Genomic DNA, 13,553 nt, shown 5'->3' with positions numbered 1-13,553 from the left:
AAGAATCACCTTTTTTCCCAGTTCTTACATATTTTGCATATTTTTGCATATTTCACAACTATTCGCATACTTTGCAACTTTCAGCAATTTCCCCGCAAAAAATGGCACAAAAACCCTGCATATTTTTTCGCATAATCAAGGATTTTAGCCCGCGTTTTTCTGGAGGGTCTAATATTTTGTGTCTCTTTGATGGTTTACTGTCTGGTTTTGGTCATTTTTTAACAGTTCTTGGTAATGTTGTGTCTATCTTGTGGCTCAGAAAGTATTTTTGGACGGTTTGTGTCCGTCATTTTGTGTCTCTTTGTAGATATTTTGTGTCTCTTTGTGATGGTTTACGGTCTGGTTTTGGTCATTATTCAACAGGTTTTGGTAGTTTTACTTCTTTACAGAGGTTTGGAAAGTCTTTTAAATGAATGTGTGTCTGTTTTTGGTCATTTTGTGTCTCTTTGTGATGGTTTGGTATTCATTTTATATCGTTTTATATCTTTACAGAGGTTTTGAAAGTCTTTCCAGTGGATGTGAGTTTTTGTTCATCTCGTGTCTCTTTGTGGCCAGCTTGGACAGAATCTAAATGTCTGTATTTTTGTCAGAATCTCCTTCGTTTGTTGAACTTCTGGCCTCCCGCCGTTCGACCTCCAGCAGAAACCAAGTCCTGCCGACTGGATGCCGGAGCAGGTAGACGAGGAAGAGGAGCGGCAGGAGGAGGATGAAGAGCAGGAAGTGAGGAATGTGGAGGAGATAAAGACGATGAGAGGCAGAGATAAAGCGACGGGGGGAGGAGAGAGGAGACGAGTGTTTCCCATCCAAACAGACACTCCAGATGATACGGGGAGAAAACGGCTCGTAAAAAGACGACAACATCTCGCCGAGCTCCTCGTCTTATCTCCCCTCCACAGTCGGAGCAGGAGGTGACTCAAGGTGAAGACGAGGAGGACATATTAAAGACCGACGACGGCAGGGGGGAGGAGAGGAGGAGGAAGTGAGTAATGAGGGATAGATGGAAAGAACGAGGAAGGAAGGAAAGAGGAGAAAACAGTGAAGAAAGAGGAGAATAGAAAAGAGTAAAATGTGTAAAAATGAGGAGGAGGAGAAGAAGAAGGGATGGAATCTGGAGCAGAGATGAAAAGGAAAAAGAGAGGAAAAGGAAGAGAGGAAAAGATGAAGGAAGAAAGAAAGAAAGAAAGAAAGAAAGAAAGAAAGAAAGAAAGAAAGAATTGACAAAGGAAAGGAAGAAGCACTTGGTAGAGGAAAGGAATGAAATGAATAAATGTGCAGAAAGGAGAAAAGAAGAAGGGATGAAAAATAAAAGCAGAGAGGAGAAGAAAACACAGAAAGGAAGGATGAAGATGAAGCTGCTGTGAGGAGGAAGAAAAGAAACATGTTTCCAGAAAAGGATGGAAGCTCCATAAAACGTCTCCGAGTTCAGCCGAGCGCTGACTCATTTTCTGCCTCAGCGCTGAAGCAGTTAACACACACACAATAACACACACACACACACTGTAACACACACACACTAATACAGTAACACACACTGACTTACACCAGCAGTGGTCTGGTCGGCCTGCAGGGTTCAGAGGTTTTATGACTGGCAGAGTGTGTGTGTGTGTGTGTGTGTGTGTTATTGTGTGTGTATTAGTGTGTGTTCTTGTGTGTGTGAGGCGTATAAAAGCAGCAGCCGAGTGGTAAAAACCCTGTTTATGGCCTGCAGTCTGCAGAGTGTAAAATCTGCAGAGGATGAGGAGAAGGAAGAAGATTAACAGGAAGGAGAGAGAAAAACTCTGGACGTCAGAGCAGAGGAACAGTCGCTCATAAATATTCCAGCTGTGAATACTCCAGCTGTGGATATTCCTGTGATGTCTGCTGGAATGACTCAGCGCTTGTTGTTTCTGTTTTCTGGAATCAGAGGAGAATCTTTTCGTCTCTGCAGCAGCAAACTCCAAACAGGAAGTCAGGATCAGATCCAGGATCAGAGGCTGCGTTCTGTGATTGATGAAGTCGTGTTTACCTCTCCCTCCGTCGCTGTCACTTCCCTCCCCGTCACCCGTCACTCAGGAGGCAGACAGAGGCGGTTACCGCGGCGACTGTACACTTAGCAGAAGGTTGTTTAACAGGAAGCTGCTGCTAGAAGTACCACAAGTACTGCACGATACACACAGTACTACTACTGATACTGAGCAGCTGCTGCTAGGAGTACTACTAGTACCTCATACTTCAGCGTGTTCTTCTTATTTTAGCGTGTTCTCCTTCTTATTTTAGCGTGTTCTCCTTCATACTTTAGTGTGTTTTCCTTCTTATTTTAGCGTGTTCTCCTTCTTATTTTAGCGTGTTTTCCTTCTTATTTTAGTGTGTTCTCGAAAAAATCGGCACGTATTACTTCTTACTTTAGCGTGTTCTCCTTCTCGGCTCATGTTCTGATGTTCTGCTGCGGCGCTATGATGTCACAGTGTAAGTCGATGATGTCAGCAGCCTGATGGAAACACCTGGCGGCCATATTGTGTGTGTGTGTGTTAATATTAGTGTGTGTGTAGAAACATGCGGTTCAGGAGGATGAGGATGGAGCAGCTGTACAGCCGCCGACCTCCGACCTCTCCGCCATCCCAGCGTGCGTGCGTGTGTGTGTGTGTGTGTGTGTGTGTGTGTGTGTGTGTGTGTGTTCATATGAGTGTGTTTCAGTGTTAGTGTGTGTTCATTAATGTGTGTGTTCAGGGCAGCGACCTCCTCGTCTCCTGAGTCACACCACCTGATACCAGCCCTATTACACACACACACACTAATATTAACACACGCTAAAACACACACACACACACAGGTAGCATACGTGCACTGTGCATGTGTGTGTTTAATGTACGTGTGCTGCTCCCCTTCATCTCCTTCTTCCCTCAACGTTTGTGTTCTTGTGTGTTTATGTTGTTACTGTGTGTGTGAAGCCTCAGGCAGGTTTCCATGTCGTTTTCTGTCTCATTTTTGTCATTTTGTATCTCAATGTTGTAATTCTGTATCTCATGTTTGTCATTTTGTCTCATTTTTGTCATTTTCTGTCAGATTTTTGTCATTTTGTGTCTCATTTTTTGTAATTTTTGTGTCTTTTTTGTAATTTTTTTGTCTCATTTTTGTCATTTTGTGTCTCATTTTTTCTCATTTTTCTCATTTTTGTCATTTTCTGTCAGGTTTTTGTCATGTGTCTGATTTTTGTCATTTTGTCTCATTTTTGTCATTTTCTGTAAGTTTTTTGTCATTTTGTCTCATTTTTGTAAATTTTTGTCTCATTTTTTGTCATTTTCTGTAAGGTTTTGTCATTTTTGTCTCTTTTTTGTCATTTTTTGTCTCATTTTTGTCATTTTGTGTCTCATTTTTGTTATTTTGTCTCATTTTTGTCATTTTGTGTCTCATTTTTTGTCATTTCGTCTCATTTTTGTCATTTTCTCTCAGGTTTTTGTCATTTTGTCTTATTATTGTCATTTTTTGCCTTCTTATTGTCATTTTTGTCTCATTTTTGTCATTTTGTCTCATGTTTACAATTTTCTGTCAGATTTTTGGCGCTTTGTGTTTCATTTTCGTCGTTTAAATTCATGTCGAATTAATCAGACTTGACTTTTCATACCAATGAAACGTAACACAGAGTGCTTTTTATAGATTAAAGGGGAAAAAAATGAAACAAAGCAACACAAACATCATGTTAGAAATGAAGGAACGGAGGAAGCACTGTGTCTGTGTGTGTGTGTGTGTGTGTGTGTGTGTGTGTGTGTGTGTGTGTGTGTGTGTGTGTGTAGCCTCGGGCAGGTTTCCGTTCCACTTCACTTGTGTTGTTGGAGCAGGTGGCAAGACAACACACACACACACACATAGAAACACACGAGCAACATTATGTTTCTTGTGTTTTTGATTTCTGACTGCACGTAAAACTAAAACACACACACCCACACACACACACACACACACACACACACACACACACACACACACACACACACACACACACACACACACACACACACACACACACACACACACACACACACACACACACACACTCTGTCTGTATTGAGTCGTCTCGGTGGCAGCAGCCCTGAGGGTTCGACCGAGTTACACGGAGACGGAGAATCCTCCACATCGACTCCGACAAAAGGAAGACGGTCCGTTCTCCAAAGATCTTTCTCCTCCTGTCCTCCCGGTTCTCCGCGGTTCTCCTCACCAGGAACCTGAATGCAGGTTCTGTCGCTGAATGGGAGGACTTTATCCTGGAGAACGTTCATCCTCCCAGTCTTTGTTCAGAACAGAGAATCAGGACGTTGACAGCAGCGTTTCACTTTAGTGTTTATCCACCGCATTCAGGGTTTAAAGCAGGGGTGTCCAACATGAGGCCCGTGGGCCAAAACCGGTCCTCCAGAGGGTCCAATCCGGCCCTCAAAGTGTAAAAATTCCAGAGAAGACATTAACTGCAGATCGTAAATTAGTAAAACTATACATTTAAAATAATTTCTAGACCATGACAAGTTGTTTGGATCATAAAGGAAAACTCTAGATTGTTCTTGTTGTTTTGTCTCATGTTTGTAAAATTTTGTCTCGTTTTTGTTGATTTTTGTGTTTTTAGTCTTGTTTTTGTCGTTTCTCCATTTTTTTGTTGCTCTGTAACTTTTTTGTCAAATTTTTAATCTTTTTATTTGTTTCATGTCGTTTGTCGGATCTGTTTTCATTTTGTGTCTCATTTTTGTAATATTTTGTCTTGTTTATTTCATTTTTTATATTTTTTTGTCTGACTTTTGTCATTTTGTTTCTCATTTTTTCATTTTCTTTCTCGTTTTGTGTGTCCTTTTTGTTTTTAGCATATTCTCCTTCTTACTTTGGCGTGTTCTCCTTTTAATGTTAGCGTGTTCTCCTTACTTTAGCATGTTCTTCATATTTTAACATGTTTTCCTTACTTTAGCGTGTTCTCCTTTTGACTTTAGCATGTTTTCCTTCTTATTTGAGCATGTTCGCCATTTTTTAGCATTTTTTCCTTTCTACTTTAGCAAGTTTGTCATATTTTAGCATGTTTGTCTGACTTTAGCATGTTCTCCTTCTTACTTTAGCATGTTCCTCTTCTTTTAGCATCCTCTTTCTTTAGCGTGTTCTATGTTCATGTTTGTGTCCCTCTTCAAAGGTCAAACTGAGGCTCCTCCTCCTGAACCTGCAGCACCTGTCCTCCCTCTGCCACCCAGGTGAGTCCAGGTGAGTGAGCGCGCTCAGTGCACACGCTCTGTTTACATGACAAACTGGAGCTGAACACGCTGGTTTACATGGAGGTGTTTCATATCTGCTGACACGCCTCAGCTGTAACTGTACACACACACACACACACACACACACACACACACACACACACACACACACACACACACACACACACACACACACACACACACACACACACACACACACACACACGGTGCTGAGTGATGTCGTGTTCAGGAATGTGTGTGTCGGAACAATAATGTGGGTCTGTGTTGTCGTTACAGAGGCTCCTTTGTGTTCAGGTTCCTGCTCCGTATGTCGTCATACGTGTTCTAACCTGTGAACACGCTCCAGCTGAACAACACGCCACAGATTTAATAATCCTGGACAGCGTGTCCGTTTGCTCACGGCTCGACTCCGGTCCTCCTGCTGGGATGTAAGCAGCTGAGATTTAGTTTGTTTGTAAAAGACTTTTTATGATCACAAATAAATTAAATATCAAACATCCAGTAGGTTGTTAAGACAACATGTTTTATAAATACAGATCATATTCTGCACATGTAGAGGATTACACATGGATTTAACATGTTTACATCTTCTACTGTGGTTTTGGCTCCTGTCTCTTTAAGGCCACGCCTCCTGAAAGCTCTGCTCTGATTGGTCAGTTCATACAGTAACAGTGAAACAATGCTGGCTGCCTTAACCCTTCCTCTGAATAAATAATAATACTTTTATTTATATAGTGCTTTTCTGGGTACTTGAAGAACATTTACAGATAAATAATAGAAAAAAATATGGAATTATAAAAATTCATCAAAAGTCAGTTCAAATTTATCAAAAAAATTATCAAAGCTGGTTTAAAAGGACAAGATTTGTTGAAAACTGGCTTAAAATGACAAAAAAATTGAGAGTTTCATGTCATTTTATGCATTATTTTGGTCATTTCAAGCAAATTTTGGACAAATCTTGTCATTTTAGACTAGTTTTCAGTCATTTTTGATCATTTCAAAGGAATTTTCAGAGTTTTTTGGTCATTCCAGACACATTTCATGTGATTTTATGCAATTTTTTTTTATTTTCAGCTCATTTTAAGACAAATCTTGTCATTGAAAACTGTTTTGAGTCATTTTAAGATAATTTTGAAGTAATTTTGGATGAAATTTTGGAAAGTTTCATGTCATTTTACATATATTTTCTGTCATTTTAGCCAAATCTTGGACAAATTTGGTCATTCTGAACTGGTTTTAAGTAATTTTTGATATTTTTTAAATATTTTTTCAAATCATATACAAGCTTCATGCCATTTAACATATATATAAATATATATATATTTGCAATTTTAGGCAAGTTTTGGACAAATTTTATCATTTCAAAGTAGTTTTAAATAATTTTTGATCATTTTGGATGAATTTTTTGAATTCCGGACATGTTTCTGACATGAAACATGAAACATTTTATGCAATTTTTTTATTTTTTATTTTTTGCCATTTTCAGGTAGTTTTAGACAAATTTGGTCATTTTAAACTAGTTTTGAATAATTTTGTGGGGTAATTTTGAAATAATTTTTTGAATTCTAGACAAGTTTCATGTCATTTTATATATTTTTTTGTCATTTTAAGCAAATTTTGGACAAATTTTGCCATTTTAAACCGGTTTAGAGTAACTTTGGATCATTGTAAAGTAATTTTTATAATTCCAGACAAGTTTTGTGTCATTTAATGACTTTTTAATTGTCGTTTAATCAAATCTAAATTTTAAAATTTTGTTAAACTCTTTATTATCTTTGTAATTGTCCTTTTAAATAACTCCAGACTTAACTGTATTCAGTTTTCTGTGTTCGTCGGTCAGCTGCTGAATCTAAATAACAAACCTTGATTCAGCAGCGATTTGACGATTTTAAAGGTTCCTCTGTGAAGGTAAAGAAGCTAAAACTAAAACTAGACGTCCGAGAAAGCAAACAGCAGCCTCACATCTTGTTATTCTGCCTCCGTGTGCAGAAACGTCAGAACCTGAAGCTCTCGGCTGACGACAGACGCTCCGTTCCTGCCGACTACATTTCCACCACCAGCCGTGAAATGACTGTAATTTTGTGAGGAGAGGAGGCGAGGAAGAGGAGCAGGAAGAAGAGGAGAAGGCCTAATGGAGGCCATTACTGCTTCCTGTCCTGACGGCGAGGCGAGGAGCTGCTGTCAGTCAAACAGCTGCTGATTAGAAACGCCTGCATCGGATCAGGTGTGGAACAACAGAGTGAATTATTCGTGGATGCTGCTGCTTCATGTGAGAACATCTGGATGAAGCTGCTCAGAAGGAAAATCCTCAGCAGCTTCTCAAACTCTGGAGATGAAACATTCACTTCTCAGCAGTGATTTTTTGAAACTTCTGTCTCGTTTTTCTTCACCGTGGATCATTTCTGGTCTGAAGTCCTGCAGCTCTGAGGAACCAGAAGGTCATGAAGGAGAGACGTCTTCTGTCAGAACGACGGAAAATATGTTTAAAATGGCTTTGATTAAATTGTCAAAATATTGAGCAAAATGGTTCAAATCTTTCTCCAAAATCACTCGTTTAACATCATAAAAATGCGTCAAATCAAGTGTAAGTTGTTTAAAATGACAGAACTTCATCCCAAAATGACTCAATATTTAAATGACCAAATGTCGTCTAAAGGGACTTTCTCCTGAAATTACTCTTTGCTTTAATGACAAAAAATGACTGAAACTCATCTAAAATGACACAAAGCCAGACTAAAATGGCAAGGTTTGTCCAAAAGGTGATTAAAATGAAGAAAAAATTGTGTAAAATGACTTTTCTGGAATGACAAAAAATTAATCCAAAATTACTTTAAAAGTATGAAAAATGACCCAGAATCAGTTTAAAATGGGATTTGTTCAAAACCTGCTTAAAATGACTGAAACTTAAACTAACACCAAAACTGCTTCAAAATTAAGCAGATTTTGGACAAATCTTGCATTTTCAACTGGTTTTGAGGAACTTTTTGATAATTTTGGACACTTCTTTCCATTTTAACGAATAGATGACAACATGTAAAACAAAAAAATGGACTTAAACTGACCAAACTGTGAAACTGAGAAAATACTCTTGAGATTGAGTAATAAAAAAGATAAAATATTCAACTTCAGGTCCAGAATCCACATAAACTCCGGCACAGAGGAATTCTGGCTATACATGTTCCCTGCTGTCATTTCAAGAGTCGTTTGTAGGTTTTTATCCAATTTTTTTGTCATTTTGTGTCCAGCTTTTATCAGTTTTTAATCTAATTTTTTGTCGTTTTGTCTCATTTTTGTCATTTTGTCTCATTTTTGCCGTTTTGTATCTAATTTCTGTCATTTTATGTTTCATTTTTGTCATGTTGTGTCTTGTTTTTGTCGTTTTCTAGCAAGCTTTTGTCATTTTGTGTCTCATTTTTGTCAGTTTTATCTCATTTTTGTCATTTTGTGTCTCATTTTTGTCAGTTTCTATCTCATTTTTCTCATTTTTTTGGTCTGATTTTTGTCAGTTTTATCTAATTTTTGTCATTTTTTGTCTCGTTTTTGTTTGTTTTCATCTAATTTTTGACATCTGGTGTCTCCTTTTTGTCAGTTTTTATCTAATTTTTGTCTTTCTGAGAAGTGATGGAAATGAGGATGGAAGCGTTCGGCCCAAACCCAGTGAAAGCACAGAGCGCCACTTCAACATTTAACGTTTATTGAAACAAAATCTGCTTTTAACCGTAAAAAAAGAGAAAACAATAAGAACAGTGTACATTTATTTCCCCAGAGAAGAAGAAGAGTACATGAGTGAGCAGGTGTGCTATGAAGAGTCGATATGAGGCTTTAAATCCGACTACAGCTTAGCGGCTACACGCTAACCGCAGACACGCCACACGTATGACGGCGGCGGGAGCTCAGGCGTGTGGCTGAGCGAGTCTTTGGTTCAGGTATTCAGTCCTTACAACAATCACAGACAGAAACACAACATCAGTTCACATTTATGTACACAAACATCACCCTCGTCTGATTGTCTTCACGGGTTTCACAGTGCACGTGACTTTTTTCTTCAGTCCATCGTCGCGATCACGCAGCGCCTCCTTCGGTTTTTCTTTTTTTTGTACATTAAATAGAAAAGAGCAAGGCACTCTGGGTAGAAGAAGGCGAACAGCGGGCGCCTTGGAAAATTACCTGCCATTAATCTGTGCAAACAATCGACTCTTTCGCCCCGGTGATCGGGAACACGGCAAAATTAAAAGTCGTATTTCAGCTGACCTGACAGCAAGTGCGGAGGTTAAGAAATAGTTGTATTTAGTCTTAGTGTACCTTTTCCTTTCTAATGCAGCGGCTTTTTACAACCCCCTCGCCCTTCTTATTCCCTTCCTTTCTTTTCCTTTTTCACTGCTCGGCTCCCTGACTGAGCCGAAATGACCTTAAATTGGTCCGAACTGGATGGAAACACTCTAAAGTGCTGCTCAGACGGGCTAGTTCACCGGCCAAAGAAAGCCCAGAAACAATAAAAAAAATGGGTACAAGAGAGGAAAGAAAGAAAAAAGAAACTCAGGAATTCACAGTCGCTCTTTGTCACACTTCAACAAGCTGATCCGGCCATAAAGAGCAGCTTTAAACCTCACCGGAAAGAAAAAAAAAAACAACAGAAAAGACATTCAGACTTAATGAGGATGTCAGCGTGAAGCTTTCAATGAATGGCAAATTCAAAACACTTGTGAATAGTAAAAACAGCAAAAACCTCCTTCATTTAACCCTCGTGAAAAGGTGAAACTAAACACAAATAAGACAAATGAAAAACACAGAAACGCTCAAGATAGACCCATATGGGATTCCCAATGAAAACACTCAAATATATCCAAACTTCTAGAAAATATGACATTTTGTTTAGTAATTTAACAAATATTCTTCAATAAATATATGCAGAAATCAAATATTTGGTTGTATGACTTCACAGCAGAAAACCCCAACAGAGTCCGTGTTTTTTGGGGGGGTCTTCTTTCGCTAAATATTGGTAAGCCCATATTTGGTCTATCGTAATCCATACTGTGGTTTGTGGTGTCCATGTTGAGGTGAAAACCAAAACAAACGGAACGGAACAGAACAGAAATGATGAACGGAAACAATCCGAAAACAAAACAGCCGTTTGGGAGTGGGTGCAGTGCAGGGAATCAGTGAAGCTTTGGTGGATGAATAGTGCCAGATCAGTCCCAGCGTGACTACCACACCCGGTTGGTCCAATGGATGTCCCTGTAGTACATTGGCGTGTTTGCGTAGTCTCCTACCTGTTTGTTGCTGTATTTGGGTGGGTTGGCCTTGTAGCTGTAATCCGAATATTGGTCGGAGCCCGTGGAGTTGTTGTCGCCCGTCCCCACGAAGGTGTTGGTGGCGGGGAGGTCCTGAACGGCCTGGTGCTTCTTGGAGGCGGAGGGCGACTGGGGCTGCAGCTGGATGGACGGCAGGGGGGAGTTGGAGCGGTAGTGCCGGCCCAGATCGGGGCTTCCAGGCGGGTAGTTGAGAGGCAGGTGGATTCTGGGACTGTCGTTGACATTGTCGTTGATCAGGTTGAACTTGAGGCCTTTCTGGAGGCTCGCCTCCTCGTCCTCCTCCAGCGGCTTGGCTGGTTTCGGCGCTTTTCCTTTCTTGCTCTTTTTCCCCTTGCCGTTTTTAGGGCCTTGTTTCGGAGCGTACAGGTCTTTGCTCTCCTTCTTGCCGGCCTGGTAGCCGCTCTTAGTGTCCTTCTGCAGCCGGTGCCTGATGACCACCACGGCCACGATGACCAGAATCACACCAGCGATTCCCGCCAGGCTGCCGTACAGGATGTTGCTGCGCTGAGTGATGGCGTAGTTGGGATCTCCGGCGATGTCCGTGTCCAGAGGCGTGTAGAGGCTGTGGCCAACCAGCGCCTCAATCAGGGACACGTTGGACTTGGTGTCGTTGACATAAACGTGGACCAGAGCGGTGGTGTGTCGAGGAGGTTTGCCTTTATCGCTGACCTTCACAACCAGCCGGTGGAGCCCGTTGTGCTTGCCAGTGAATTCCTGCGCCAGCGTGATCTCCCCGCTGCTGGGTGAGATCTCGAACAGTCCGTACGGATTCCCGCCTGTGATGGTGTAGTACAGCTCAGCGTTGGGCCCGGCGTCAATGTCCTCAGCCTCCACCACCTCCACACTGGTGTCCAGTGGGGTGACGGGTGTCAGGTATTTGTAGGAGGAGTTAGCCGGCTTGGTGACGTAGGGGGCATTGTCGTTCTCGTCCAGGACATTGATGGTGACGCCCACGTAGGAGGATCGAGGTGGTTCACCGGCATCCACAGCCTTCAGGCGGAAGGTGTAGGTGCTCTCCTTCTCACGGTCAAAGGAGATGCTGGACAGGATGGTTCCTGTCCCGTTCTGGACGACAAACTTGCCGTTGTCCGGTTCCACAAACAGCCTCACTTGGGAATTCTCACCCTTATCAGCATCAGTGACAGTTACTACACCAACAGGGTTGAGCGGAGGCATGTTCTCGTTGACGGAGAAGCTGTAGCCGTTCAGCATAAACTTGGGGTCATTGTCGTTGCGGTCGAGGACATTTATCACTACTGTAGCGGTGCCAGTTTTACTGGGAACGCCCTTATCGGCCGCCGTCACCCGGAACTCGTAGCGCTCCATTTCTTCCCGATCCAGCAGGTTCTTCACACGAACCTCCCCGGTGACAGCATCGATTTCAAACAGGCTGGTGGCCGAGAGCTCGATGATGCTGTAGACCAGCTCTGCATTGGTGCCGCTGTCGGCATCGGTTGCCACAATATCCAGAACTTTGTCACCTGGCTGGTTTCCTTCTGGAAAGTCCACCTCCAGCATGACGGGGGAAAAGGTGGGTGTGTTGTCGTTCATGTCTGTGACCTGGACTTTGAGAGAGTTGGTGCTGGACAGTGCCGGGTTCCCAGAATCCACAGCGACGATTTCAATCCTGTAATCCTTAACGCGCTCGTAATCCAGCAGGGTCGTCGTCTGCAGGAAGTATTTCCTCTTCCGATCGTTGGCCGACTCACTCGCAGGTCGGAGCTGAAATGGAACGTCGCCGGCGACCACGCACGTCACCACCGCGTTCTCCCCTTCGTCACGGTCCGACACCTGCACCAGTGCCACCGGCGTGCCAATGGGCATGTCCTCGGAGATGTTGGCCACGCCGTCCTGGTGTGTTACCAAGCCGATGCCGCGGATCTCGATGGCAGGTTGGTTGTCGTTGCGGTCCTTGACGTTAATGGTCACCAGGACTTTGGAGCTCTTGGAGGTGGGCCCACGATCTCTGGCCACCACGAAGAACTTGAGGAAGTTTTCTTCTTCTCGGTCCACCAGGCCTTTGACGTAGATGACGCCTGAGGAGCGGTCGATGCGCAGAAGCCTCTGGACCGTCTCCGGTGCCTGATGGAGGCTGTAGTCGATCTCTCCATTGCTGCCAGTGTCGGCATCGTTGGCTCGAACCTGCAAGAGCAGAAAAAAAGGTTTTCAGCCAAACTTTGAAGCACACATTTCATCAAGTCTGTTCAAAGAAACAGGAAATACATGGAATAACCAAACTAATGACAAAATCACAGCATGGTGGAACGACTAGCTTCATTGCATTTTTCATTGGTTGACTGTTCTCTCTAGGTTGCTTTGAACCAAAGATTCCTATCATCGGGCTTCTTTGTCTGGATGTTATCAGGTTCCTTCACCAGCGTGTGACCCGTTGATAGGGTTCATTTAATACAGATTGAATGCACTGACGCTGGAGGTCTTTATGCTGATTGTCTTTGCATGTTGTGCTCAGTTTCAGGTGAATGTATTACTGTGGTAATTTGTGCGTTGTCTTCGTTGCATTTTCCTCTGGAGACAGTTGGATCTATTTATTGGGACTCCTGACAGCGGAGAGGTACATTTTAATAATAATTTTCCTTTTTAAGTATGTATTGTGAGCCCTTGTTTACTCTATTTATTCTTTAACATTACATTTTTCATGTCATTAAAAGGATCCCTGCAGGTTCATCTACATATGTATGCTTTAGGGCAGCTCTTTGGGGGTTTAAACATTCACACCACGGAATTTTACCTGTTAATTGGGATATTTGTGATTCTGGTTGCAGCCAGTTTCTATTTAAGACGGCTTCTTGTTGGTAGCAAAACATTTGAGTTATAAAGTCTAGAATCTGTGGGTGTTTTTGCTGAAAACTTTAATGATATTCTCCATTTAACGCCTTCACAATAAAAGTCCAGAGTGCTGTTTTGCCAATTACAAGCAGAATAATAAATCAGAGTGTCAGAAGTCGGAGGCCGCCCGAACGCCCCACGCTCCCATTACAGTCTCAGTTACATTTAAATGGCT

At 42.1% G+C, this 13,553-nt stretch overlaps 1 protein-coding gene across 6 annotated transcripts in view; it reads right to left on the bottom strand.

Moving 5' to 3' along the window:
- Positions 1–13,553, bottom strand: part of LOC110960409 (protocadherin-1-like) — a 295,344-nt gene that overhangs the window by 252,388 nt on the left and 29,403 nt on the right. For 5 of the 6 annotated variants that reach the window (XM_051954882.1, XM_051954886.1, XM_051954884.1 and 2 more), the window contains exon 3: positions 10,490–12,673. In XM_051954882.1, coding sequence (XP_051810842.1) covers positions 10,490–12,673 — 2,184 coding nt within the window. Of the gene's footprint in view, positions 1–8,896; positions 12,674–13,553 lie in introns of those variants that run through there. The other variant, XM_022207638.2, reaches the window with a different exon arrangement.

The sequence above is a fragment of the Acanthochromis polyacanthus genome, chromosome 10 (genome assembly GCF_021347895.1).
Source record: "Acanthochromis polyacanthus isolate Apoly-LR-REF ecotype Palm Island chromosome 10, KAUST_Apoly_ChrSc, whole genome shotgun sequence".
NCBI lineage: Eukaryota > Metazoa > Chordata > Actinopteri > Pomacentridae > Acanthochromis > Acanthochromis polyacanthus.
This window is presented reverse-complemented; position numbering and strand designations above follow the sequence as displayed.